The 27,714-nt window shown below is 49.6% G+C and overlaps 11 protein-coding genes across 11 annotated transcripts; 4 read left to right on the top strand and 7 right to left on the bottom strand.

The window, feature by feature from the left end:
* Positions 1–541: 541 nt before the first annotated feature.
* On the top strand, positions 542–1,690 carry BGZ61DRAFT_495651 (uncharacterized protein; the record flags this gene model as incomplete). Its single annotated transcript, XM_046250920.1, has 3 exons — positions 542–569; positions 988–1,266; positions 1,311–1,690. 3 exons carry the CDS (start codon positions 542–544, stop codon positions 1,688–1,690), a joined length of 687 nt encoding a protein of 228 aa, XP_046101855.1.
* Positions 1,691–1,896: 206 nt separating this feature from the next.
* Positions 1,897–2,943, bottom strand: BGZ61DRAFT_480215 (proline racemase family; the record flags this gene model as incomplete). The annotated part of the gene is made up of 1 exon (XM_046249169.1): positions 1,897–2,943. The coding sequence occupies one exon, from the start codon at positions 2,941–2,943 to the stop codon at positions 1,897–1,899; it is 1,047 nt and encodes a 348-aa protein (XP_046101854.1).
* A 2,048-nt stretch (positions 2,944–4,991) lies between these two features.
* Positions 4,992–6,523, top strand: BGZ61DRAFT_357021 (transferase; the record flags this gene model as incomplete). The annotated part of the gene is made up of 2 exons (XM_046240840.1): positions 4,992–5,143; positions 5,200–6,523. The coding sequence occupies 2 exons, from the start codon at positions 4,992–4,994 to the stop codon at positions 6,521–6,523; spliced, it is 1,476 nt and encodes a 491-aa protein (XP_046101853.1).
* Positions 6,524–7,182: 659 nt separating this feature from the next.
* BGZ61DRAFT_357444 (cytochrome P450) lies at positions 7,183–8,778 on the bottom strand (the record flags this gene model as incomplete). Its single annotated transcript, XM_046240880.1, has 3 exons — positions 7,183–7,342; positions 7,390–7,556; positions 7,663–8,778. Coding segments are annotated over 3 exons (1,443 nt in total), but the record flags the coding sequence as incomplete, so codon positions are not given.
* A 1,599-nt stretch (positions 8,779–10,377) lies between these two features.
* BGZ61DRAFT_455439 (2OG-Fe dioxygenase-domain-containing protein) lies at positions 10,378–11,567 on the bottom strand. The gene has a single exon (XM_046246380.1). The coding sequence runs from the start codon at positions 11,536–11,538 to the stop codon at positions 10,525–10,527; it is 1,014 nt and encodes a 337-aa protein (XP_046101851.1). The 5' UTR covers positions 11,539–11,567; the 3' UTR covers positions 10,378–10,524.
* Positions 11,568–12,299: 732 nt separating this feature from the next.
* BGZ61DRAFT_534615 (pyridoxal phosphate-dependent transferase) lies at positions 12,300–14,027 on the top strand (the record flags this gene model as incomplete). The annotated part of the gene is made up of 1 exon (XM_046254171.1): positions 12,300–14,027. The coding sequence occupies one exon, from the start codon at positions 12,300–12,302 to the stop codon at positions 14,025–14,027; it is 1,728 nt and encodes a 575-aa protein (XP_046101850.1).
* Positions 14,028–14,293: 266 nt separating this feature from the next.
* BGZ61DRAFT_480210 (uncharacterized protein) lies at positions 14,294–15,914 on the bottom strand (the record flags this gene model as incomplete). Its single annotated transcript, XM_046249168.1, has 4 exons — positions 14,294–14,846; positions 14,902–15,194; positions 15,281–15,748; positions 15,807–15,914. The coding sequence occupies 4 exons, from the start codon at positions 15,912–15,914 to the stop codon at positions 14,294–14,296; spliced, it is 1,422 nt and encodes a 473-aa protein (XP_046101849.1).
* A 688-nt stretch (positions 15,915–16,602) lies between these two features.
* On the bottom strand, positions 16,603–17,692 carry BGZ61DRAFT_356810 (RTA1 like protein-domain-containing protein; the record flags this gene model as incomplete). The annotated part of the gene is made up of 5 exons (XM_046240818.1): positions 16,603–16,863; positions 16,930–17,087; positions 17,138–17,211; positions 17,261–17,394; positions 17,447–17,692. Coding segments are annotated over 5 exons (873 nt in total), but the record flags the coding sequence as incomplete, so codon positions are not given.
* A 971-nt stretch (positions 17,693–18,663) lies between these two features.
* Positions 18,664–20,076, top strand: BGZ61DRAFT_480208 (Alpha/Beta hydrolase protein; the record flags this gene model as incomplete). Its single annotated transcript, XM_046249167.1, has 1 exon — positions 18,664–20,076. One exon carries the CDS (start codon positions 18,664–18,666, stop codon positions 20,074–20,076), a length of 1,413 nt encoding a protein of 470 aa, XP_046101847.1.
* Positions 20,077–21,060: 984 nt separating this feature from the next.
* On the bottom strand, positions 21,061–21,394 carry BGZ61DRAFT_534612 (uncharacterized protein; the record flags this gene model as incomplete). Its single annotated transcript, XM_046254170.1, has 2 exons — positions 21,061–21,237; positions 21,308–21,394. 2 exons carry the CDS (start codon positions 21,392–21,394, stop codon positions 21,061–21,063), a joined length of 264 nt encoding a protein of 87 aa, XP_046101846.1.
* Positions 21,395–23,970: 2,576 nt separating this feature from the next.
* On the bottom strand, positions 23,971–26,396 carry BGZ61DRAFT_394241 (uncharacterized protein; the record flags this gene model as incomplete). Its single annotated transcript, XM_046242891.1, has 4 exons — positions 23,971–25,273; positions 25,339–25,744; positions 25,803–26,169; positions 26,297–26,396. 4 exons carry the CDS (start codon positions 26,394–26,396, stop codon positions 24,176–24,178), a joined length of 1,971 nt encoding a protein of 656 aa, XP_046101845.1. The 3' UTR covers positions 23,971–24,175.
* Between the last annotated feature and the right edge of the window lie 1,318 nt (positions 26,397–27,714).

Raw genomic sequence — 27,714 nt, 5'->3', positions numbered from 1 at the left:
AAAGTCAGAGTCGTAAGAATCGGCAGCTTCTATTGGGGAAGCTTAGGGGATGGCCCTCGAAAATACAGTGGGTAGATTCCTAGTCCTTCTTCTGCTAGCTGTAGGGCCAGCTGGTCTCCGGCACCGTACTTTAACGCCAGACGGAGATTTTTTGAGCAAACTTGTTCCTACTTTGAGCTAAATCAATAGCGTATCATCTCGGGTTAGCCGTTACAGCCACTAAAAAAAAGCTCCGAGCAACCATCTCATCCAAAGTTTGTCTTTTGTGGTAGATGTGGATCAGCATGTGCTTGGAAAGCGCTCTCGCCCATTCGGGGCTGGAGGCGGCCACATCAAATGAAACACTAGCGTGATTGAACTGATACTGGGTTAGCAATGTGCATCGAACTGGTCATCGTGACCGTTTATCTATGATAGTAGTAGATTCTGCAGGTTATCATCCATAGCTTGGCTTAGGACATTAGAGGTGTCATGGATCTTGGTAGCAGTAGCAGACGCTTCAATCTCACACTCCTCGACCAACGCAGGAACAACCTTGAATATGGCCAGCTCAGCCAAATTGCGGGCAGGTTCTCGAGTCACTGAGCGAATAATATTATGAGTCGACCAAAATTCACGGTATTCTAAACAGGTTCCATTATTACTCAAATTTAGCCTCAAGATCCCTCAGAGTCCCAATAATCTCACCAAAAACACCAGATTGAAAGTCATTCCTAGGCTTCGCTCGGCGTTCATTAAATAGTTTCCAAGGTGCAAGATACTCCACAGCGTCCTGTTGGTCACGCTCGGTCATTCCAGCAAGCACAACCAGCATACCGCGCTTGGTCCTCAAAGTCCGGAATTCATATCTTTCCTCACCCGCTTCTCCACTCCATCCTGACCGGACACAGTCCATAATCATAGCACGCACGCCAAGGAGGTGATGCTTGAAGCCTTTCTTCAAATCAAAACTATGCCGACCCAGCCCACGAAGTGATCGTACCTGAGCCCGGGAATGGTCACATCTGACAAAGTACACCAACGGAAAGACGCTCGATGGAAAATTCACTGATTTCATCTTGAACAACTGTCAAACAAACAAGCAGGACATAAATATCGTACTCAATTCCCTCGCTGGCGTCTCGTTCAAAGGCGAAACGAATGAAGCTATCTCCTTGGACGGCAAGTTCACCCGGTACCGGCGACTGCAGGAGCTTTGGACGTTCTTTAATAAGGTTAAAGACGATGACGATGTCAAGGCTTGCATGCCCAAATGGATTAAGCTCTGTGATATGATTATGGGAGGCAGTGCGGTTGCCTGGTGGTTGGAGTCATGAGTTGCGAGGATGTTGACATGAAGTGGGGAGCAACAATGAGAAAGGATGCAGTTGGACAAATTGAGGCCTCTATCGATAGAATCAGTTTGGCACTTGCTGTCCCGAATCCGTTCGGTGGCACCGGCAATCTACAGGCTACAGGATCCATCAAAAAGGCGGTGGGAAAGATCTTCAAGGCCCATTCTAGCGAAAGTAAGATCTTTGCTATTCAGCTGAGGAGTGTCACAAAAGGGTTTATCTTGAAACATAACCAACTCATTCTGCAGATCGGGGCTCCCAGTGTGGACAGAGGATATGTTCCAGGCCATGATGGGGATGCTGATGATAGTGCTATCCCGGACGAGCTTTTCCTCGTGGAACCTGAGCCCGATTGAAATCCCTGAGAGTTATCTATGTAATTCTCTGATTTGGCTGTATTTTAGTATTTGAAGTCTTCCTATGGTCGATCAACGATGATTCGGAGAGAAAACCGGCTGAGTAGTATCTAATGCTCTAGTTTTACGCCGTAGTTGTTGGGGCGACATAGCAAGCTGATTAGTCAATGATCCATTCAATTCAACTACACACATCAACGCATTCTTCATACATCTAGCTCTTCATCTAAATGCCAAGTATCCCCCACCCTAAACCCTTCGGGAAACGGATCTGTTGGGTCCAAAACAACTTGCTTGTAGCTCGTAATCCACGCCCTACCCGTAACAGCAGGGTAGACAGCAGGATAGTCTCCGACTTTGGTTGTGCCGTGGATGCGGCCGATGAATTCAGTGCCAATTACACTGCGATGATAAAAGGCTTCTCCATCGGCAAGCTGCCCCCTCGCGTGAAGGACGGCCAAGCGCGCACAGGTGCCTGTTCCACAGGGACTTCGATCAAGTCTTCCAGGAGAGACAACCACTGTGTTAGCTGCCGCCTTACCATCTCGCTCGTTGGCGAGAGGCTCTGTGAACTCGAGGACGGTGACGCCCCGGATCTTGGGGTTCTCGGGATGCACAAAGTCTGTCTGTTCTTGAACAGCCCGCTTAACACGCTCGCCAAGACTGACAAGGCTCGCACCGTTCACGTTCTTAATCTTGAGGCCCACAGAGGCCGCATCAACAAGAACATAAATCATCCCGCCCCAAGCAACATCGACCTTGACGGAACCGATGCCAGGAACGTCGATCTCCTTGTCAAGGGCAAACACAAATGCCGGGACATTGTGAAAAGTGACACTTGTACATTTTCCATTTGCACATTCTGCCTTGACGGTGACCAAGCCAGCTGGTGTATCCAGTTTCACCTCGGTGACCGGCTCCTTCATCGGGACCATGCCTGTTTCTAACAAGACTGTAGCCGTAGCGATTGTGTTGGCCCCAGACATGGGCGGGTATTCTTCATGCTCCATGATGATGAATCCAGCATCGGCCTCTGGGTTGCACGGTGGAAGGATAAGATTGTGACACATGGCGGAACATCCACGAGGTTCGTTGAGCAATAGCTGGCGAAGGTGGTCTTCCTTTTCCCAGAAATGCATCATTTTCTCGTACATGTTCTTGGCGGGGACATCAAGAACGCCGCCAACGACGACATCGCAGACTTCGCCAGCCGCGTGAACGCCGACAGTGTTGAATATGCGTGTCGCCGGCATTTCGGTGGTAGGGAGAAAAAAAAAAGCTCGATGTATGGATCGAGTTATGGGAACGACGTGATTGAACTGGATAAACTTTGATCGCGGATATTCTCTATGAAATGCGATGCCTCTGAAAGCAGGGCAACGACCACTTTTTATATTCTGAAGCCCCGAATCCACGTCCCGATATTGAGAAATCCAACCCAATCATGAGATACTTCCAGTCCACCATGGGACTAGAACCGACCAGCTTCGCCAACACAGCTTGCTATGTCGGATCGGGTCGGTTCTCCCGATCTGAGATTTCTAATCAAAGCTGGATTATTTCCCAGCGTGCTGCTCTCAAAGATACCCCGCGACCTTCAAAACAAAGGCAAGTGTTAATCCACTACGGGTGCATTCCCGAAGTCTGAGTCAATCACCTGCATCTCCTCTTAGATAGGTGGGGCATTAGTAACGGATCTTGTCCCGCAAGAGGAAGCCTTCGGAACGCCTTCCGCAAGGTGATCTGTACTGCTAGCGTAATTTCAACCATCGAATGGGAGTAACCACACCGACAGCTTATAAATTGCTCGGGGAAATATCCTCGAACTGCGTTTTCATCGCGGTAACCTCACAATCGCTACCCTACAGGGGCTACTCCTTTTTCTTGTTCCTTAGCTTTCGATAGGCAATCGTATATGGCGACGGCTTGTTTGAATGAACCTCTGTCTAGCGCCTTATAATATGAACGTTTTATTATTTTATCCAAAATTACATATGGAATCTGGGGATAAGTGGAGTCCATAGCCTTGTAACATTGCCATATCCAAGCTTCTTTATTTATTCTTATCCAGATCGGCTTCCATCTAACCTGATATTGTATATAATTACAGTCTCAATCAGCTAAATCAGTCGCAATAATTGCCATATAGACAGCAGTTATTCTATTCTTGTTTTACTTATCTTACCTTGTCTTTTACTAAAGCTCACCGTGACCCGAAATGACTTCGTTGCCACCACCAAACGACTCAACCAGAACACCTCATTGTGCATGAGCTGTTTGATGTAGTGTCTGTAACAGAAAATATGGCCCTAGAACTCAAATCATATCACTGGCACGTAGTGCTTCCTTTGCAAATCCGTTGGAAAGATCCCCATCTATAGACGGCTGATGCAATCTCCATCACCTCTGTTACCTCTTAGATTGTGCTAAGCACATCATCCCTTTCCATTTCACTCTGAACAGGCACAGAGGAGTACAAAGAAGCCATACCAATACCACTTCGTACAAGAAGTCAAAGCTTTCTGCTAGGGTAATTGCTGGAATTGCTATCGGAGAGTTTTTCTTCGCGATTGCTATCACACCTTATAAGGCACAGGGGTATGGAATTAAATATTCACGCTCAGTTGTGAGTAGTGAGTAATATTTTTAATATATATAAAGCTAACAGATATTCTATTATCTATTGTTCTTAGTTTAATTAATGGAAAGTTAAATCCCATTATTATTTTGATGAATCGAATCCTGGTTAGTTTGTAATATATCCGAACCCTACATACTTACCCAAATGTAAACTATATATGTACACCATTTATATTAGCTGTAATCTTTGCACCATTTCACTCATTGCAAACAGAAGCTTAGTCACCAGATGATCCTCTATCCTACACAATAACGACAGGGTTCCTCTACACCGCCCCCTCGCCCCCTCTTTCTTTAACCCCGGAGTAATCCCTCCCAACAGTTTACGGCGGCGTTATCTTTAGAACGGCGTGGAAGAAGATCAGTGCACACTCAGGAGCAACAATCCATGCTGGCAGGGGTTGTCATACGAGTCTGCATCACCTACTGAGTAAGGTAACGTCAAACGCATTACAGCTTACTTCCACCCCTCCTAAACCTTCCCACATGCTGCACAGACCATCCTTACTCCTTAAAGCCGGCCATTCCCCACTGATGCCATACTTTTACTAATATCCCTCACGGCTCTGGAGTATTGCGTGTAGTACTAGAGCCAGTCTATTCCTATCTTTCTGCTGCATACCAGATACCAATCGCATATTCCCCGCCTCAAAGCGACGTTATGCCTAGGGTCCAGGAATTCCAACTTCACCCCTTGGGCTGGGAGAATGACCCAGAGGAGGAGCGATTCAAGCTCTCTACCCTTGACTACTTTTCGACAACGACCTACACCAACGCAGCTCTCTTTTTCAAGCTAGAGGATGAACAGAAGCCGTAAGTGCTAAATTATCACCTTTGTCTAGAAACCAATTTTGCTAATCTTCTGACAGCAAAGCTGCGGCATTCCTCAAGGGAGGCCTAGAGCGGACCCTCAGCCAGGTTAGACACCTTGTTGGCACCATTGAGAGGGACGATGATGGCCACCACTCCATTGTCCGGAGGAAAACCAGTACTGTCAAGTTTGTCATTCAGCACCTTGACTCCCCTGAGGACAAATTCCCATCCTTTGCTGAGATTGAGCGAGCTCACTTCCTCTCGCCTATACTTGGCGATATTAATGTCTTGAGCAATGCTCCAATGACTTGCGGCAATAAGCCAGAAGCCCACCCCGACAACAGCCCTGCTCTCTCATCATTCAAAGCCAACTTTATCCCCGGCGGTCTTATCTTGAACATCCACACCCACCATTATACCAATGGTATTGTGGGCTGGTCCGCTTTTGTGAAGCAGCTGGCAGACAACTGTTATGCCATTGCAAATGCGACCGACTTCCCCTCCTTTGACCCGAAGTGTCTTGATCGCAGCCTCTATGGCTCCTTAGGATTCGACAGACCTTCGATCTCCAAGGAGCAACAGATCAATGCGCCTCCTCGCCCCCCTCGCAACTCGCAGCACAGGCACTCGCAGGCGCTAATGTTTCATCTGCCCAAGAGCAAGGCTGCGGAGCTGAAAAAGGCTGCTTCGCCTAGTGATGGCTCCTGGATCACTACATACAATGCCGTCTGCGGCCTTATGTGGCGTGTCCTCTCTAAGAACCGCGAGCGTCTGTATAAGCCCGGCCTAGATTTTAAGCCGATCTGGGCACAAGGCGTCAGCATATCGAAGTTGTTTACCGACCCTCCGATGCCTGCCAAAATGCAGGGCAACCTACAAATCGACATCACATCTGCCACGTCCAATGTACCACAGCTAACTCTCGCTGAGATTATCTCAGAGGCACCTTTGTCGAAGCTAGCAAACTATGCACATCAAATGACTGATAGTGTTACTGCCGATACGCTGGCCAGCGTTCTACAGAAAGTTGCGCGTGTGCGTAACAAGCAGGACCTGTCAATTAACCTTGATTCCTTCCCGCCCATGGCTCTGCTCGTCAGCGACTGGCGGCATGCTCGTATCACCACATTCGACTTTGGCTTCGGTGAGCCCGCTGCCTACCGACACTTGTTCGGTGGGGTGCCTCTATGCCAAGCTATTGTCTACGCGCCACGTAAGGGCCCAGCTGGGGATGACGAGGGGATGGAAGTATATGTTACGTTTGAGACTGAGCTCGTGGAGCAGTTGATCAACGATCCGGAATGGAACAAGTATTTCGAATTCAGGGGCGTTGACGCGTGGGAGGAAGGAGGCCCGAGTAATGATAGAGCCAAGCTATGAAGTGCGGCCGATTCCCGTGGCTTTCTTGTTAGATGATCTTAAAGAACCACTTAGCTCTATTGTCGTTGGACGTTTTGCCATAATTCCCCTCTCCCCGTCGACACGACCACTTGGTGGATCAGCGCTGGGCCACGGCTCTCCTCAGACTCACCATCGGGGACAGGCTCTTTGCCGTGGACTGCCGCTTCGGTCTGGTACCGTGAAATGTGGAGCGTATTGTTTTTACGAATTACACATCAATGATATCATAGACAGACTTGCCGAAGAGCGGGGAAGGTTTAAGCGAGTGTTGTGCGGGCGCGCATAACCAGGACAGGAAGGCCGGGAAGAAAAGAGATAACTACACGACACTGGAGGCGGAGCAAGGGCGTTTATGTATATGAGTATGAGAGTATGTATAACTCGCCGCTTGAATCTCTAGGTTGTCGATCCTACTGATCCTTCGGTGGGGTAACTAATGCTTGTGCCGCATCCCGAGCTTCCTAATGAAGCGTCAACGCAGGGGTGCCACCGCATTTCTGCATGGGCATATTGCGCAATGCACAATGCACGGTGCTGACGGTGCCTCTCGTCTCTCGTCTCTCGTCTCTCGTCAACGTCAATTACATACACGTAGTACTCAGGACGGGGTTACCCCGCCTCGTTGCGCCGTATACAACTCATCCGTGGCGCAGCTTCACGAAAACCTCCATCTCCGGCCTCAACCACGTCACATAGCCCTTCTGGTCTCTCATCCAGGTATCCGCTTTTTCGCTTAACCGCATGTCGAATTTCCACACGGCCCGGCCTAGAATCAGTCTCCCCTCGGCATAAGCTAGGCTTGTGTCGAGTCAGCCAGAGCAAATCACAGTGATGGTGTTACGTACCTTCTTCCTATGCAATTGCGTGGGCCCACGCTGAATGGTTGCAATACTTCTCGCCGGTCGTCCGGGAATTCTTCCACGTCGATGAATCGTTCTGGGATGAAATCATGCGGTCGACTGAAGTTGAGATGTGAATGGTAAGCGGCGTAATGATTGACGCCCACTGACATCTACTCAGGCCGTCATTGTTAGTAGAATTCAGGCATTGCGGATTATCATAGTCAGTACTACTAAGTACTACTACATGTCAGTTTCTGTAGGGTCAAGAACACGTACCCCGCCTGCAACATACTGGCCATCGATTGTGGCTCCGCCCTTGGGGACCTGTCGTGGAAATGCTGCGACAGCCGGTGAATATAAACGCAAGCCCTCCTCGAGGACAGCAGCAAGATACGTGAGACGCTCGGTATTATCAATCGTCATCATATCGTCACTCTCAAATGCAGTCGTCAACTCGTCCACCAGCTTCTGCATCTTGTCCGGGTGTTGAAGAAGGAGAAACAACGCTCCGGACAGCAGCGTAGCCGTGGTTTCGCTCCCTGCCTGGATTAGCGTGGCCGAGTTGCTCAGCATCTCCTCAAATGTGAAGCCTTTGCCCGGGGGTTGGCGCAGGATATGTTCCATAAAGTCTGGGCGGGAGGCGTTGTTGTTTACTCGGCGCGATACCTTTTCCTGGGTGAGTTTCCGATGCCCCTCTGATCCCTTCACAGCATCCGAGGGAAGCATCGTATTCACAATCTGGCGGGCATACCGGCCCAGCAAAGGGATATGCTGTATGATGCGAAAGTGCATTTGAGCCTCTTCAATCTGGTTCAACTTGGCAAGCCAGTCGGTCGCGCCATCCTCAAGACATCCAAACGGCTCCCCAAACGCGAGGTCCCCGATGATGTCAAACGTGACAAAATTGAACCACTGGACCATGTCTACGGGCGTCTCGCCGTGCTCGCAAGCCCGAGTGAGGCCGTTGATGAACATGTTCACGTAGCCCTGGATCAGCGGCTCCTGCTCACGGAGGGAGCGTGCCGAAAACCCAGGAGAGTACAGGCGTCGATATCGCGCGTGTTCTTCGCGGTTTCCGTTGACGATGGTGGGTGCGTCGGGGTTTCTTACGTAGAACTCGGGGTCCTTGATCATTTCCTGCTCGCGCGTCTTCTTGTGGGCATAGATGTCTTTCCATGCTTGGGGGTTGATGAATGAAAGATTGTTCGGAGCAATCCGCACAACGGGGCCGTATCTTTCGTGCAGTTCCTGCATAGCACGGTGGTGGTATCCCGTCCACATCGCCGCTAGGTATGGCACTTTGCTCGCCGCTCGAAGTCGAGGGCCAGGGTATTTTGCCAAAGGGTGGAACAAAACATTGTAGCCACAGCATCCCACCAAGTAGAGAACAACCTCTCTTCTTTAGTACCATGTCACAAAGTATTGGCTGGGCTTACTCACAAGTGCAACGGTGCTGATGACTATGCTCGGAATATTTAGCAGAGTCCAAGGTAAGTCAACCCGGCTCAAACCTGCCCAGTCAGACATTGCGAATGTGTAATGCAGCGTCTCTCAAAGGTCAACAGAAAGGTATCTCTGGAGCGACGTGGCTATGTTTATATGTGGTAGTCCCTCTACATACAAGTATCTTGTAAAAGAATCCCTAGTAAGATGGCGACACGATATCCTTCAATAGTTTGGTATAGAAGCATACATAAAATTCCTGCGGTGGCTCTCCACATCAAGCTCAACCCCACCGATAAGGACTAGTATTTCTCGATGAGATATCTGGATCAGAACACAACTAATTTGTCCCTCAAATCATCAATCTCTAAAAGCCTCCATTGATCTCGAAATTTCTTTTTAAATTCTGGCCCAATGCCACAAGATGGCGAAGACTCTTAGCCACAAGTCTCTTTCTCATATCATCTCTTCCCATCTCCTTGATCCACCACGTAGCTTCAGCCGGTTGATCCTGTAGGATTCTTTATCGCTCCCCTGGCCCACTGGCTGCAGACAGGGTCAGCGTAGCGCGCAGGAAAACTCTAGAATCTACAAGGAAGGGTTTTCGGAGACTTACCGTAGCTACAGAACGGCGGGGTGACATCGCCCGTGCTGATCTTTCCCCTACGACGCGCGAGGTCGTATAATCGCCACGCTTGTGTCTATCATAGGCGCGGGATTGAAAGCGACATTTGATCTCGGCACTACCGGGTTTTGTCTCCCTCGGCGTTTGCCTACCTCGGCGCTGTGCATTGTAGCGGCCGCATATGCATCGCCGCGGCCGCGTGTGCCGCGGATATTCTGCTTGATAGAGATAGAAAATAGCATTAATAACAATTTGTCAACGGAAGTTGGAGAGGATTTCCCCGCTATCTTGGCGTTTGCCCCTCTCTTGCTCGGACTTGTGTAAATTTCGGGGCCGAGAACCCCTTGTCTGTGAGTGTATAAGCGCCGTCCATTTATGATTCATCATTATACTTAGGACGACCTGATACGGAAGGTAAATACTCTACTACTTGGCGCGAGTATCCATTCTGGCTTACTACATATCAATCCCCGCTATTTTGCGTATGCCCCTCTCTTACTCAGATTTGTGCCGAGTCCGAGAGCCTCCTTATCTCTTAGTATCAATACGTGCTCTTCGTTCCTGTTACTACTATAGTTAGAACTACTTGATACGGAAGGTAAATGCTCTCCTACTTGGGCCGAGGATCCATTCGTGCTTACGCAGATCAACTGCATATTGCAAGGTTGTTGATTTAACTTTGTGTCGACATATTACACGAAGAGTAGTAATTGGGCATTCATACGCAATTCTCCTAATGGACCCACCATAGACAATGCAGTTGGTAGACACATGCAGTTGGTAGACAATGCAGTTGGTAGAACAATGCAGTGTGAGGTGTTACCACGACAACTGCCGAGATGTCACCTTTTCTTAGTCAATTAGATTAAAAGACACGTATACTGAAGCCTGCAACTGGCCACGTCAGTGATAAATTATTCTAGTGTACTTTTCCGATTGAAGGTAGCTTTGCAATTCCAAGACGCTCATCCATGCTACTTGCTCTGCGTCTGTAATTAACAACACACAGTTCCTGTTATCCTAAACTACATCAACGACGGGCCATTGGTTCTCTGTCCAAACTCACGCCATCAAGGCAGCCACATAGGCATCTGCAACGGTGCTGTACGGTGGAGGTCCATAGTATCCGCATAACCCGAAACATGCCCGTCTAGCTTCGGCCGCCGCGTAAACACCACTAGCATATCCCTACTCGTGGGCTGCGAGGTATCCAGTTGGTGCACTGATGTAACGCTGTGCTTGTATTCGTGATCCACAAACATCAGAGTGTCCAAGAAGTGTTGGTGGTGAACGCGGCCCCGGATCAGCGTGGGATTCGTCTCCCATGTCTGAACCCCAGTCGTCTCCTGGTTGTCGTGCATGAATGTAACGGCGCTATCCGGACGCATGTTCTTGCTTCCGAGGAAGACGGTCATGGTGTGGTCAGATCCGTCCGAGTGGACTCCTTCAAGCGCCGGTTCCCCGAAGATGCCACTGTCCTTGCAAGTGTGTGTGCGGGCGTTGAACATGGTGCAGATCCACGCGGGGGAGGAATAGTCTAAGCCGTCACGGGGCGAGACAGGGACGCCCTGGAAGATGAGAGCCTTGAAGAGCATGATAGCCTGCACGACCGTGTTGCCCTGCATGTCCGTTGGTGTCTCATCAAACATCCTTGGGATCCCAGAGTCGTGGCGCTTGTAGTCCTCCTGTACCGTTAGCGTGTACGGCTGCGCCTCGAGCCGTCGGATGCTGCGTGTCTCGGGGTCGATGCAGTAGCGTCCGTAAGTCACCGAGCGGTAGTCGAGGGTTGGATCAGGTCCCGTGAGGTCGCTGATCTGCTTGACGGCGTCGAAGTCGTCTTCTCTGGCGCCGAGACCCGCCAGGATGGGAATCATGTCCTCTCCTCGGACAAAGATGAATCTATTTTGCAGGTACGAGTTGCGTAGGGCCATGATGGCGGCAATGGACTCGTAGAATCGAGCATCATAGCGTCTTTCGAGGACATTTAAAATGTGAGGCTTTCGATGAGCGGCCTTGTGCCCGTTAACGATAGGTACGGTCTTTCCGTTTGCGATCGGCATGGTTCTCCCGTTAGCGATAGGCATCGTGTTTTGATAATGAATCAAGTGCAAGCTTCGGTCATCAAGGGTGTGAGGATAAGATGTTAGTCCTCTTATACGGCCGAGGTCTAATGGACCTGAACGGAAAGCCATACTAGGCTTATTTATACTAGGCTTATTTATACTAGGCTTGTTGACTCTCTGGATAAATTCGGAACAGGTCATGTTTGCGTGGAAGAACCCCAGCGCTGCAAGACTGGGAACAGGCCATGGTAGCGTCGAGCAATCCCAGCGTTCCGGCCTCCTGTCAATACACGCCAAGGAGTCGTAGAGACTGTAGCCGCGATGCAAGTCGTCAAACAGTGTAGACGTGCAACACCGACCGCCTCTCTTCTCTTGTTCCGGAAGGTCGGTTGAGATCCCTGTAGGCCGAGCCTCTCACTTCCTTGTCCACCCCATGGTTCCATGTAAGTACACCGCTAGTGAGAGGAGAAATAGGACAACTAATTACCTCATCGGTATAATCCTTCCACAATCTGCGAATTCACCGGGCCGGCCCATCTGCGACTTATCCCGGCACTTACCCACCCCGGCTATCCTAACAACTCCCACTCGTGTGCAAGAAACTCGTATATAAGAATTACAGACAGATCTCATCCTGGCAGTGCTTTAGTATGTCACTAGGGTTTACAGCGGCCCGTTTCTCATTATAAAACTGGGACGCTTAGGTGACAACAGCAGCACCATCCAGGGTTAGGGTTACTTTGCTTCTCTGCCGTCTCCCCGTCTGATCAATGGTCGTCTCAATGGCCCCTCCCTATCCCATCGCAGTCGCCAACCCCAATGGGCAGTTGTCGCGGCGTACAGATCCGAAGTCATATGAAACGCCCAAGTTGTCCATCGTCGAAACATGGTCCCATCTGCTATCCCGCCTCAAGGCGGCGACGGCCACTATTAAACAGCGCTTTGATGACCGCGCACGCATTGAGAAGGAGATATCCGCCCGTACCGATGACTGGTGCATAAACATCTTCCTGCAGACGTACACGCGTCTAGAGCAGCTTACTTCAGAGCTGGAGATGCAGCTGGCCATTACGCAGAACCTCCAGGGCCAGAATCAAGCGTCGTCGGCGTTGTCGACATTCGCCCTGACGCCCTGGCAGATGGAGGAACGTTACCGCGCTCTGATCCAGCTGCAGTCCTGTTTGGGGTCGTTCTTTGAGCGCGCTAGTCCCGCGTACGATCAGTCTCAGACTGTGTGGTGGTTTGACCCTTCTTACCACCAGTCAGACGGTCTCAACTATGATCGGTACGGGGCGCCCGATGTCCGAGAATCTGAGGCCCGACTCCTCAAGGCTCTGGGGCTAGGCAATGAAAAGCTGCCTCTCAAGCTGTTATTGACGTCCAGCGGTGTGGCGGCTTTCACGGTGCTGCATCAGTTCTTGATGAGCAAGGTCCTTACCGCGGGCGACACAATTGTCATCTCTCCGTACCTGTATTTCGAGTGTTTCGAGCACTTGCGGCTGGTCTCGCATGTACGCGTCGTCAACTCAGACACGTTTGACGCCGAGGACATCATCGCGACGACGGAGAAGCACAACGCCAAGGCAGTCTACCTCGACCCTATGGCCAACACTCTCGGCTTGGAGACTACTGACATACGGCGGTTTGCGCAGCTCGTGGAAGGCCGGGAAGGCTGGGCAGACCGGTTTCTCATCATCGACGGGACGCTGATCTCGGGTGGAATGCAGGTATACGACTGGTTTGATCAGCCCAGCCACCCAAAGGTCCTCTACTACGAGAGTGCCCACAAGTACATACAGATGGGTATGGACATCGTCATGTGTGGATTCGTCGTCTACCCAGAGGTTTACCATGAGACCATCGGCCTCATCCGCCAAGTCACCGGAACGACGTTATACTCACGTCAGGCAAACGTCTTGCCGCCCATCGATTACAACATTCATCAGTCGCGGATGCACTGGCTCACCACAAACGCGGAGAAGCTCTATCACATCCTAGACAAGAGGAGCTCCACCATCGCTGACTTCAATTTCCCAACCCATTGGCGCAAGATGGGCTGGGGCCACGGCGGAAACGTCGTCACCATCAAGCTCTTTGGGGACCAGATGAATAAGCGGCCGAGTTTAGATGCATTTACTGGCTTGGTCCTCAGGGCCGCAGAGGAAGAGGGAGTTGCAATGACAAAGGGCGGTGGCCTGGGCTTCTCCGTCACTCGCATTTGGCCGTCGTGCCCTTTCATCCGAGACGAGGACCCATACATGAGAATCTCGGTCGGCGTCGATCCGAATGAGGTCGAGCCGGTAGCCAGGGCAATTTGCAAAGGGCTGGAGAGACACTACCGTGCTTCTAGATCCGTGATGGCACAATGGAGACTCAGGGAGAATGGGGTAGTTAAAGAGAATGGATTCGTTAAGGAGAATGGGAATGGATTTGTCAAGGAGAATGGCAATGGGTTCGTGAAGGAGAATGGAAACGGGTTGGTCAAGGCAAGCAGTGCTTATTTCAGATAGTCAATTAAGTAACTGGGTCAGGAGACGTCATTGCAACCCCAGTTACTGTTCAACACATTATATCTTATGACTTGTTCAAACGTCATCTAACAGTCTTCTGCCTCCTGAACAAGGATGCTAATTACAAGCCACGGCATAAAAAAAACGCTTGCAAGTTCTAGAAACTGATAATCCCTTTCTTAACCTTCTACTTCTCTTAACCCGGCTCGTCCAGAGCCTTAGTTCTATTCCTCCGAAGGTTATCCCTAACGTACCAGATGATTTCACTAATTCTTAATTAAGTCCCATGCTAGTTGCATATCAGACTTGTATGTTCTCGCTACAACAAATCCCGTTAGAGCAACATCATTTAGAATCTTCATGACTCGTCGTTTGTCATCTTTCTGTCGTATCTCTAGTGCTATCGTAGTGATCAACGGCAAGTAGAAAACCGATTCAGCACCGACAGACACTAGCTTCCGCTCTATGACGGCAAGAGCAATCAGTGCATGAGATTCTAGGTGAGGCATCTCGTCTGCTGCTGGAGTCTTTCCAACAGCTCCCCATAGAGTATCTGTAAAGAGTCGAGCAACAGAAATAATAGCGCAATGGTAGAAGGCTGCAAGGGCCGAACTGAATCCCTGAGGATCAACGGGGTCTACAATGGGGCTCGGACGGATATTGTCTGCCAGCTCAAGTACCTCGATCGCGTTTTCGAATACGGCATTTCCGAATTCCAATAATGAAGGGCCTAGGATTTCCTGCAAAGAAGCAGGTTTGGGTACATCTGTAGGCTCGGCCTGGGCAACACGTCGTGCTTGTTCAAGCCACTGAATAGAGCTATAAGAGTTGGTTAGCTTCTCTGGGTCCTAAATGGCAAGATTTTTATGCTAACCGGGCATTGCATCTAGCGAGAAGTACTAGGAGCCGAGACAAACGGCATGCAGCGGTGGTGTCTAGATTTTGACTCAGCTCGGACCTGGCACCCGGCTCGCAGAATTGTATGCCAGCGAGAAAGGTGTCCTGATCGCAAACGAGGCAGACAGCTGCCTGAATATATTGGTACCCGGCCAATAGACCGATGTCAAACTGTGACAAAAGCGGTCCAATATGGAGAGATTGGACGACGTGCATTGGAAGCGATTCTAAGACCAGAATGGCACCATAGCCGGAGCTGTCAATCATGAGCTAAAATAGGTAGGGTTAGTTTATCATTGCGAAACCATTTCTTCAAGATTCCATATATGCAACAATTGCGACCCGATTCTACTTACTTCGAAAATGCAGCTCAGCATGGTAAGCGCCAGGATGAGAGATTTCGTCTCGGGGGAAGGATTCACAGTACCGGCTATCGTCTGCAAGTTGTGACGTATCTTATTTCGCGCCGCTGGAACCCAAGACATTGTCTTCATAGGATCAGCATATGATGTGGCTTCTATACAGTGTAGTCTGGCTCGTCCAATAGACAAAACGACAAGCAGAACCGGGAGTGATTCGTCCAAGAAATGTGCTAGTCTGGATCGCGAGAAGGGGTCGGTAAACGGGGAAGAGTTCAGCTCCATGAAAGCAAAGAATGAGTCGATATACGGGGCGTCTCTGTCGGATGAAACCTGTGCCTCAGGGATTACAGGACCTATGGAATGGCCCAAGAAAACAACCGTTGCCCTTTCCGAAGTCTCGTTAGTTTCAGGGCATGGTAATAGGCGCAGCTGGCAACGTGAACAAGGCCGTCCTCCATCGCACTATGGACAACAGTTGGTTAGTGAGTGACTTAGGGAGCAATCTTGGGGCTTTGCCTACTCCCAATCGAGAGCTTCGACAGTTCTGGCATCGATGCCCCTTTCGCCGGCTGTCCCACGGCCCACATGGCTTGGAGCGCCTGGCGGAATTGCGGTCAGGGGAAGACATTGCCGCTTGGAGTAGGCAAATCCGCCGGGAGCGCGCAACGATAGGTGAAGACTCGGCAGAGCCCAGAGCGGCATATGACTTGGGCGGGAGGCTGAGTGGTTAGGTATTTAATGCCAGTAGTTGAGTGGAGGAAATTTCAATGGCCAAAATTTAGATGAGCGTCACGAGCTTAGATTCTCTGACTAAGCCTCCAGCCTAGACCTCGGCCGGTTTGATTAGGATGATATATTCAACTGTGTTGGCGCGATCACCACCCGTAAAGATTTAAGAAAGACTCAGCGAATTTCGCTTCGCTCTCGGTGCTGAATTCAGTGCTATTGAAGGGCGAAAGTAGACTGGGCCATCTGTCTGTCTTATCACTGGCTAGCAAGTAGTTCGTATTTTGGCGTACTCAGTCTCAACTCTTATGGAAGTAGAACACTCACAATTCGATACTGCCTCTATCTCTGCTGAAGACAATACCTGAATGATTATTGCCTTACTCAATTTCCTCTTCTATCGTTATCCCCTGTTGCAAATTATACTTCTAGGACTCCCATGTCATCATTCCAGGTAGCAAGCCACCAGGTCAGACTGGCTAAAGTCCTGGCTCTTATCACAATTGAATTGCTTCATTAGCCAACAGCATACTAATTAAATGTATTGATTTAATGTAACTCAATATATTTTCATCTTCCACTCCCCGAAACTACGCGTCTGAATTTTCCGGGTTGGAAAGAGAGATACTGCCCTCACGAACTTCAGAGCCCATGGCACGTAGCTTTCTCGCCGATTTGTTCGGAAGGTCTCCTTGCTTTCCAGCCATTATCCGACCAGGATGTACAATATTAAAAATGCACGATGCAATCAACATAAGCAACGAGTCAAAACAGTACTGGTAAGCTTCGTGTCGAGGAATCGAACTATCGAGGCCACCAGCATACTCGACAAGACGGAAACAAATCCGAACCTAGGGCTATATCAGCGAGTGGCCTCAACACTATGTTCTCATGTGTGGCTGTACGATTCAACCTACAGATATAAGAATGACAGTAAAATATAAACAATAGAGTAGGAGGAGTGCATTTCTTGGCGCGCTTCCCCCGATCTCTTTGTGGAAGCATATTGCAAATAGGAAGAAAACGCATATGAAGAATTGTTGGACACCAATGCCTGCCATATAAGTGTGCAATCCTTTGGCAACATGTCAGCGACGTGAGATGTAGTATTCGGAGTCCAATTACCTCTCAATATCACGTCTGTGCTTGACGTAATGTCAGAAGCTGTGGCTGCCCCGTAAGCCTGTACCACTGCGGCACTGTATTCAACTCAGTGCCCATCACTTTTGAAGGTTATCAATGACTTACATGATATCCAAAACGACGAAGAATTGTCCGAGTCTCCATGCGCTTAATCCTAAAAGCTTGCCAGCTTTTGTGTAATTCCAGACCATCCGACCTAAAATCATGTATACAAATGCATTGGTCCAGATTGGCGCAATCTTCGAGATTCAGCGATGCTAACTCACATGCCATGGAGACTTGTATACATACCAGGATTAAAACGAACCAAGTTGCATAGAGCGGAAGGCTCGTCGGGTTTCCAATACTGAGAATTCGAAAGAGATATGCCAAGGCCTGGAGTAGCCCGCTCATTGCAATTGTCCAACAATATGGCTTGCAGTATATGACGGCTTGGACGACGTGTGCAACTGTTGCCAGAGCGAAAACTACCATCATTATATAAGATGCTGCTAAATTTGGACAGAAATCCCACAAAGTCTTGTGGACTTCGAGCGCTGGATCATAAATTAGAGAACCAGCTTCAAAGATGCGAACCTACATGTACTGACCATGGCATATCTCAGGCATAGTTGTACAGATATCGGCGCGAAGCGTAAAGTAGCGTAAAGAAATCCAAGCAAGCCCAATGGAATGAGAAGATTGGTGGGCTTGTGGTGAGGTCAGAAGGAAACAATAGCTCAGAGAGACTCGAGAACACCTGGATGAGCTTTTAAGATAAAAAGGTTCCAGCTGTCTCGGAAGTGATGACGATCAAAGATCCTGGTACCCTGAATGAAAGCAGAAATAAATGTAGTGGGTGGGAGTGGAGTGTACAAGGATAGTCGGGAGCTCGTATCCAGATCAAGCATAGATTGTGCGATCCTTGCACGACGAAAAATATGATTTAGCGACGTCAAGTATCTCTCGGCGTTGGAATTCGGACAATGATCCTCGAGTTTTCGGTACGTCCGAGACTCCATGGAGACGAGCGGGAGGTGCGGAGGGCTTCGCAGATCGCAACTTATCCCGATTAAGGATAAATCATGCGATCCCTGCAAGAACGAACAAGGGACGAGTGACAACAAGATGGTGCTTACTCCTACATTAGCCGTAGCTCGAATTCAAGCCTCAAATGCACCATGGCTTTCCGAGGCCTGGCTCCATTTATAATACGATCCACGATGCGCGGCAACCGAGAGGACAAGGACGGAAGTGCAGAAGTCTTTAGTCTAGCTGAAAATGGAAAACATTAGGCGACCCTTGCTCTCATGCGCTGTCTGGCTGATTGCCGCTGCCCTCGATCTGATTATCCAACATCATCAATTGCACAATCTCATGGGCCTCAGCACCGCACCATCCGATCAACCCGCACCAATCCAGTCTTCGAGGTATAAAGGCATGCACCCTCCTTCTCCCTGGCACTCTTCAGATTACACCCTCTCACTCATCTACTCAACATCTTTGTGGAACTCAGTCTCATTCTCAGCATGATTCTCTCTACCGGGCTCGCCATTCTGTTCCTGGCGTCGACAGCTCAGGCTCAGACAGGACTAGGCCAAGCATCAAACTTCGACATAACCAAAGAAGTGGCTTCATCATACGGATGTAATGAGACATGCCAAGAAATTCTGGCCATCACCAACGCAGTCGACCTTGAGACGCTCGGCACCGCATTCGACTTTGACTTCTACGCAACGGCAGATAATTTCTCCACGTCGACTCCCGGGGACTTGCTAAAACTCATGCCGATCAACAGCTCTCATCTAGATGTCCCTGCTGGAATGACTACTTTTCGGTTCCAATATACTTCTCGGGACCTCGATGGAAGTCCTGTACCTTCGACTGGATTCATCGCATTCCCATTCGCAAAGCCTGCCCAGCATCGAAGGATCCCTCTTATTGCGTACGCCCACGGTACTATTGGTGTTTTTCGTGGCTGCGCGCCATCGTCTTCTCCCAGCCTCTTCAACTATGATAGTTGGGCACCGCTCATATTCCGCGGGTACGCCATGGTGGGAACCGACTACGCCGGCCTTGGCAACAACTTCACATCACACAAATATACCAGCTTCACCGCCCATGCAAACGATTTGTATTATTCGGTACAGGCTGCCCGCAAAGCCTTTCCTGGAGTTTTCACCAAAGAATGGATGAGCGTGGGTCACTCTCAAGGAGGCACCGCGGTGTGGAAGCTCTCTGAGCATCCTCTTGTGCAAAATGCCAGCTCAGGATATCTTGGGACAGTTGCAGTATCTCCGGCAGTCAAGCTCTACGACACTGTGAAAGTTGTCTTCGATTCGATTTTTCCTCGGCCGAATTTTCATCAATTTGTCATCACTGCCGAGATGGGTATGCTTGCATACGGAGTCAGGCAAGCATTTCCCAACTACACAGCACCATGGATCAGCGAAGCTATGAATAGGAGGATCGGTCTTGCTATTCTTGCACAGTCCTGTACTTCTGCATTTATGGGCATGACGTTCGACTTGACACGGGAGGAACTCGTTGCGTCTGACGCAAACCCGGCGGCAGATGAGACTCTGAAGCAATTCCAAGCGATCAATGCGCCAGCACAGGGCGATTCGGCTTCGCGGCCACTTCTACTTATACAAGGCTGGAATGACACCGCAGTACTCCCCGAAGACACTGCCGAGGCGTATCAAAAGGCTGTCGCAGCAGGCAACGAAGTACACTTGCTCCGATATCCCGGACTCGATCATTCGGCGGCTCTAACTGCTTCAGCACCAGCGTGGCTGGAATTTTTGGACAACCAGTTTGCCCGCAAGGGTGGACATTGTGCATCGACTGACAGAACAGTTGAACCCTTCGATCTAGCCACGGCCAAAGCACCGTTAGAGCTTCTCTTGACCGAAGACCAGCTGTTGGGTCTTTCAGGGTAGATGTTGAGGAAGGACATATTCAAGGAGAATAGTCTGGTGTATCTGGACCAAGGTAGCTTTAAGATAGAGCAGTCTGCATTCCATAAATTTGTGTCCACTCTCCCCGCCCTCGCGATATGATTCATCGTTCACTTCTCACCGGATCCAGATCCGCCGTCTCTTGATCAGCACTCTTACAACGAAGATACTGTATCAAGAGGTTAGGGTGCCCTAGTACACACATACCCAGAGGGGGGACTAGAAGCTCAACAGTAAAAAAAAAATACCAACAATCGTATCAACAATACAGACCATATACCCAGTCCATTCAAAGGTCAACAATGTACTCAGACAGACTAAGGTTTCTAGTCCAACTGGTTACCTTTCCCTATACCTTTATGAGCTGCAGGTAATAGCTGTGCCTTGAAAAAGCTAGATCTGCTGGAAAAGCTAGATCTTGGAAAAGCTAGATCTGCTGGAAAAGCGAAGATACTGTATACGGTGTCCTACAACCATTCATGATGTCAAATATCAACTCCACTCAGTATCACCAAGATGAGGTTTTCCATTACGGGACGGGCGATTGATGTGGGATCGAGGCCAGTTTTGAGCAGTCTGAAATTTTCAACTGATGATGCACATCAATGTGGTCCTAGAGCACGCAAAGCATAAGGCTAGGTAGTGGATGGCTACTTACGGAACCCGACCGCCTCCACGAATGAGTCGAACTCATAGATACTTTTCCTCTCGGAGCTGTGAGCAAGCTCAGAAAGCAACGGACTACAAACGATACATGGGCAGAATTAATAGGCAATCATAGATTAAGTTTTATGGGGTACGTCAATGACTGCAATAACTAATTACTACTATATGATTGGCTAACTGGTGTGACCTTAATTGATGCAGTAGAAGCCTGAACTACACAGATCTCCTTTGATTGTATCGACACGCACCCGCCACCACCTCCTCCCATGCCTCTTGCCTGTTTGAGTCATCTCAGTTCATTCATGCGCAAGCTGTGCAAACAGCGGCGGCAGCGGCCTGCACAGACAGAGCCGTTACAAGTCCGCAGTTGCTGATGACACAGTTGATAGCAGAGGCTTGAACCGCAGCGGAGCTGCTGCACTGGCAGGCGATATTGGTGCAACCAACGGCTGAAGCAGCGGAGGTGATGCAAGGAACCTTGGAAAACCCAATTAGCAGGTCCTCCATCTGGACGTTATTTTACGCCACTGATATGGAATCAACTTACACCACAGGTGGGGATAGCTGAGGTCGCAGCGCATGCGGTTGTCGCGGCCTGAGGAAGAGCGAAGGCAATGCCAGATAGGGCAGCCATGATGAAAGTAGTAGAGAACTGCATGATGCTAGGAGTCTTGACTTGTTGTTGGTAGAGAATAACTGGTCTGGTTGGCCTTTTCAATTGTGAGGACACAGGCGATATTTATACCTTCTCCCTCACGGAAAGACTCAGTAGTACCATTACGTACTCTACAGTGAAAGAACCTGGCGTTCCTCAATTGGTTCATCTCAATGTACATCCCGTTACATTCCCAAAGCTCATTCCCAGGATTATTCCTTGATTCTCAACAAGTAGAACGCGGTACTGTTTCCCCATGGGGCCCCGGATCTCGCTGCCCGCTCCGAAATCGTTTATAGTCAGGGACCAAAGCGGGCGACCGGCCGCAAGATGCAACTCTCGTTTCGCATCGTCGGCATTGCATGTGAACGATGACAGCGGAATAGATCATGTGCCAGAAGGAGTAACAACCCGATTCGTTTTAACTCCATCAGGCGATTGCTGCAACCAAGAACCCTGCTTCCCCGCATTCAGGTGTTCAAAGTGGCTAGACAACCCCGCGATAACGTCGTACTCTCACTCGGTTGATGGGGTGAATTCTGGGTAATATCGCCGGCGTTTAAAGTCTAGCGACCGTCTATGGTAGGATGGGTTCTCAGTCGGGCTCCCGAAATACTAGGGTCCTGTAGCTGTTCGCGTTTTAGAATCTCTTCTATAGCAACCCATCAACGATGTATTCCTCCATTCTGAGGCAAAGTTATCATTAAATATAAAAAGAAGAAGAGAACGAAGCCAATTGCGAAACAGCGACAAGTTTGTGCTGTCCCTTTTACTCTAGCCAGTGTTACGAGTCGCATTGCTCCTACAAACCCGAAAGGAACACGGCACGGAGCGTAAGACCTTAGCCAATAGTATCATGCTTATAGGCCAGGGTCAAGCCAGGCACCTTTTTACGGAGCTCAACTTGGTATAGTTCAGGATCATATGCGATCATATGCGATCATATGCCTTGAAGAAACCTCGGTATCTGCCCATACACTTCTTTCGAATTCTGAAAGATCACATGTGACAGGTATCCGCCGTTTTGTTGTACTTAAAAATTATCCCCCATCCTCAGTCATGGTACTGCTATACTGGTTTGCGCATCTCATTCCGTCACGTCGTATTGAGGAATCTGAGATGATAACGATTTTGAGTCAATCAACGCCATGTTGAGACATTACATTGCCTAACCATCGTCATCTCCTACATGATGCACAACACATATGTTCAGGAGTATTCTTGTCTTAGATACCTAATTCTAGTGACAACATCAAGGAACTCACGTACCAGCTCTAGAAGACGTTTGCTCCTACTGGTAGCCTCAATACTGGCCCTGTGGCTGTCATTGATGAAGCCCCGGGCGATATTTCACCATGACATAATGGCATTTGACCTCTGATTCAGGTTCAACAAGTCTGACATAGTCTCCGCTTCACAAAACAATTTCCGAGAGCCTCTTCAGCTTGTATTATGAGCACCTGCACTTAATGCGGTTATCGCTGTGGTTGTCTATCCACATCCTGAGTGTTAACAACGCTGGGTACGGTTTAACTACTAGGCTATGTGTGCCGCGCTATAAGCAGGCTTGAAACGCCTCATACCAATGACAGCTTGGATTATTGGCTCATGACATGCGGTAGGGCTCCTCGGCAAGCACCGGGTGCCAGACAACCTGATAGGGCCGGATCCTTGCTGTAGCTGCCTGCAATTTAGGCTTTTATATTTTGGGATCATCATACGATATCTGGAACGGCTTCCAGATCAGCTGCTATTAATCCAGTCTGTACCAGGTCTCAGACCCCCGGCAGGTAGGTCCTCCAGTCTCAGACCTCCGGATTTCAGCCTAGAGGCTGCCGGAGGCCGCCGTTATCTTCATCTAAAGACCGATCCATAGCCCCTCAATAGATAGAGAAATCAAGGTCCTCCAACCCCACAAAGCGGCACCTACTAATCCATCTTCTGTTTGACAGCAGGGATGTTTGCTGGGGATGATTGCAGATTTATTAACTGGACACCCATCATAAATATATCATGCCCGCCATGGACAACTAGCTTTTTTTTATCTATATAATATGAGATAATTTTGTATACAGCATGTTGCCCTTAGTCACGATGCCGCTGCCATATTCGCAGAGATGACGGAGAGTCATCCATATTATCGAATGGCCTTCTTCGTGGCCGGATTAAGTCCTGTTGGGACAATTTTGAACTGGAAGAATGACTAGATGATTGAACACTTTCCAGAGAAAATAATTTACCGCTAAGATATATCAGTCTTTTTTACCCCGATATCACTGTGTACAATCTGTTGGAAGATGACCCTGTATTACAAAACCTCTGATAGATTGCTACCCTGGACCTTGGTAGAAGGGGTCTGATAACCCGTCTTCCGACCGGTCCGGATGACTCAATTTGACCGTAACTGATCAAACACAATCTCTATAAATGCTTATTCTTATAATTGCAAGGGGCTGTTAGCCTGTTACTACAACTATCAGAGTCTATTGTTGGATGTGGTACGCCAATTTCAATCCAAGGGATGATTATTCAATCGGGTGTGGATCATAAGTCCAGTGATTGTATTGGTCTTGGATGCCTCTAACTACTCGTGTCTTTGAGAAGCTCTTCTAGGTCAATCCCACTTCCCTGACCAGGTAAAATATCGGTACATCAGAAGATTACGTAAATCCGGTCTCCATCTAACATCTATCATTACAGTTATCGGAGGCTGGCATTTCAGTGCACTACTGCCTAGTAGCTGTGTATAGGCCGTGGCACTCAGTTCTTGTAACAAAGGCGGCCTGTCTGCTTTGTCACATAGTCTTCCTGGCCGGTGATATACAGGTTCTCGCTGCCCACAGCAGTCGGAGCCCAGAAGACATTCTTGGGGTCAATCTTTTTCTTGATCTGGGACAGACGTGCGTAGTTGGATCCAAAGAATGACTGACCAAACTCGGGGTCCATCACGTCAGCTTCGTTCAGGTAGGCGCCAGAACCGGGGCTGATATCCTTCATCCTCTGGACAAGGTCGTTGGTGAGCTTATCGTGAAGGGCAGCCACCTCAGCCTCGGGTGTGTCTTTATCCCAGATCAGACCGATGATGTTGAACATCATGACATCACGCCAAGCCGGGTTAACAGAGCTCTCTGCCGTGTTCTCGGGCTCATCGGCGTTGATGTTGTAGTGAACCAGGAACGCGCCATCCTCGACAATTGAGCGAACTGTTTGGATCGTTTTGTTGAGAAGCTCCGGGTCTTCCCAGTTCTTGCGAGGTATGAGACGAGAACCCGTTCGCGCATAAGCGTTACCGACGACGGAGGTGGGAAAGTGACGAGTCCAAGCATCATAAAGACCGTCATGCTCGAAGAATTCGACCTTAGGATCGACACCGAGTGCAGTCCATTCATCCAGCAGTGGTTGGACAAGCTTCTTGAAGTCAGTAAGCTTCATTCCGGGGACCATGAAAGGCAAGCATCTCCAGGCATAGCCTCCACCCACGAGTCCCGACATTCGGCAGTAGCCGTAGCTCTTGGCAGCGGAGAACTCAGGGTAGCGTCGCCAGTAAGCTTCAATGGCCTTCCAGAAGGTGTCGTCGGTGATGTTCATGTCCTTGGTAGTTGTTACAAAGGTCATGCCAGAGAAGACCGTCTTCTCGTGGACCTTGACCGTGATGGAGGTGACAACACCCCAGGTGGCAGGACCGCCACCACGGAGGGCCCAGAAGAGGTCCTTGTTTTGCGTCTCATCGGCGGTGATAAAGCGGCCATCGGGAGTGACGATGTCAACACTGAGAATCTGGTCCGAAGCAAGGCCATGCATGGGGGTCACAGGAGAGTGACCACCGCCAACCGCGTAACCACCGGCTACACCGACAGTCTAGAAACGAACGAGTCAGTCCCTACACAAGGATATAAATGAACGGAGCCAATGTCTCCACTTACACGACACTCGCCTCCAACAGCGGTGAAGCCTTCACGCTCCGCAGCCTCGTAGAGCTCGTGAACCACGACACCAGCTCCAACCTTGAAAGCTGGCCCCTTGTAGCGACCTCCAGCGGACTTGTAATCACGAAGAACCTCGATTTTGTTAAGATGGTGCGTCCAGAGTGACAGAGCGCCCTCTCCAGTGTTCTTGCCAAGGAAATCGTGGCCAGTATTGCGGACAACGAGACGCAGGTTCGCGTTCCGGGCAAAGTTGATGGCCAACTGGATCTGAGCCACGTTTGTGATGTTGAGGGAGTAAGTAGGGAACGCTCCAAGCGTGCAGTTCTTGCCGAGAGAAGCGCCCTGGGGCTCACAGGTTGCTCCCTCGTAGAGAGGGGACATAACTGACGAGGGATCCACGACGCTATTGCGACCCGTCAGTATGAAGCAGCACCTAAGGAACAAGACGAGGAGAAGCTCACTGAGTGTCAGATTTGTTCCAATTGTCGATGAGGAACTTGCACTTCGCCTCGTCGTAATGCTCGCCGTCGTAGCAGGCAGAACCAAGAGGCACCGTCTGAATCAACGCCCCGCCACTGAGAATGTCCAAGACCTTCCAAACGATGCGGCTGGGGTAGAGAAGATCGCCAGGCATGGTCTTGCACTTCGAACCGACGGCCCGTTTCTCGACAGCAGAGTCATCATCGAAGTAGAAGAGTGAAACGTTGCTGAGCTTGATATCCGTGAGATTAGCCAACACGTCCTCGGTCAATTGGACGTTGTCAAAGCTCTGTTCAGATGTCGCCGAAGAAACATTCGCCGCTGGGGCGACATTAGACTCGTCCGCTTCTGTTCAAGAGACACTTTGGTCAGTAAATAGCTCTCTCATAGCAACCAGAGAATCCCCAATTGACAATAGGCAATTCTATAGAAAGAAAAGGAAGCAATCTGGATGTAACGTAGGGTGGCAACAGACTGATGGTTTCACCATCAACGGTGATGGTTTGAGCATTGGAGGAGGATAAGAGGAGCGACAATGTGGCCGCAGCCAACCAACCCGAACGCTGGATAAACATTGTGAGACAGCTGGGCCTTCCGCAGATCAGTGATCCTGTCGCGAAAGATGGACAAATGCTACAGAAAAGCTACAATATTTATGGGAGAATCTCATTCGGCAACCGGTCACCGACTAAGCGGCTTGGGTGACATGGATCCGCTTCCTTGGTGCCACGAGGGCCAAGCTAAGAATGCATCAATACCCCTGTCCCTGATTCTGCCATGCGATTGGTATGATGGGTTGATGCAGGAGTCAGTGGCCTCAAGCATCTTGGCCTGTCCAATTTGCGGTTTTAACTCGGATATTATGCTTATTCTGCCGTCGAGCTGCGTGGAGTTGGGCGACGGAGGACGGTACAAATTACGGTGTGGCAGACGTGACATGGGGTTTCTTGTACCAATGTCCCAGCGGTCTGTGAAACGAGCACTCCAATTGCCATCGTCTTCCCCCTGGATAAGGTCCTGTAGGGTACTAAATCAAAGTTCAGATCTAATGCTGCAGACCATGGGACTCACAGTAGGGCTTGACTTGATCAGCAAGGCATTTCGAGTACCTAATCGTACCGACTTTGATCATCGAAAAGCTGCAATCCTTGGACAACAGTGGATAGTAAACGCGGTTCGAGGAAACACAACGTCGGTTGCATTAGTGCGCTCAGAGACATACGTATGTACGTGGTAGATCAGCGGAGCAACGCCTGCAGGAACTCATTTCTGCGCCCGTTCAAGACCCCCGTTCGTCCCTTCAATACGGAACAATCTTGAGCATAACCCGGGTGAACTGTTCCCCAGCATCGGCAATTTCATGTTCCTCATGGGAGACGACTTGACGATGGGGGCATCTGTCAGCCTCCTATTACCTTATCGGCATCTGCCAGCTTCGGCCAACAAACCCCACGTAGTTGCACTCCGAAAACCACATCCTGCAATCTCCGTATAGATAGATTTCCAAGGCTCCCTACAGTACCATTCAATCGGGTCCTGGGGGTTGTTCAATCAGAACGTCGAAGGGAGACGCTGAATTCATAGTCCGCGAGCTGGATAAGACACAGGGGTAAATTGTGGATACATTACATGAACCCCTCGGATGATGGACTTTTTAATCCTGGCCGGCTACATGTTCATCCGCTCTCAAGTGAGCAGGAGATGCTTGGACTCTCGCATCTTCTGGAGGCAGGTATTTTGTTTTAGAATACGCAGAGGTCATTGCATCGCGGCGAGGTAATACCAAGACATTGGAAGTAGTCTCCCGGAAATCGGGAACACTGCTCGATTGGTTATTATGACTGCCTTTCGTAGACAAGCAACGGCCTAAACGGGTACCGTACCTATTCATTT

This window comes from Ilyonectria robusta (genome assembly GCF_021365365.1).
Source record: "Ilyonectria robusta strain PMI_751 chromosome Unknown BGZ61scaffold_15, whole genome shotgun sequence".
Taxonomy (NCBI): Eukaryota; Fungi; Ascomycota; class Sordariomycetes; order Hypocreales; family Nectriaceae; genus Ilyonectria; species Ilyonectria robusta.
Note: the sequence above shows the minus strand (reverse complement) of the source record. Positions and strands in the feature narration are given on the sequence as shown.

What these genes read in the sequence shown, in the direction of transcription:
- BGZ61DRAFT_455439 (XM_046246380.1), bottom strand. Translation starts at nt 11,538, where the DNA reads ATGCCTATCGCTAACGGGAGAACCATGCCGATCGCAAACGGAAAGACC.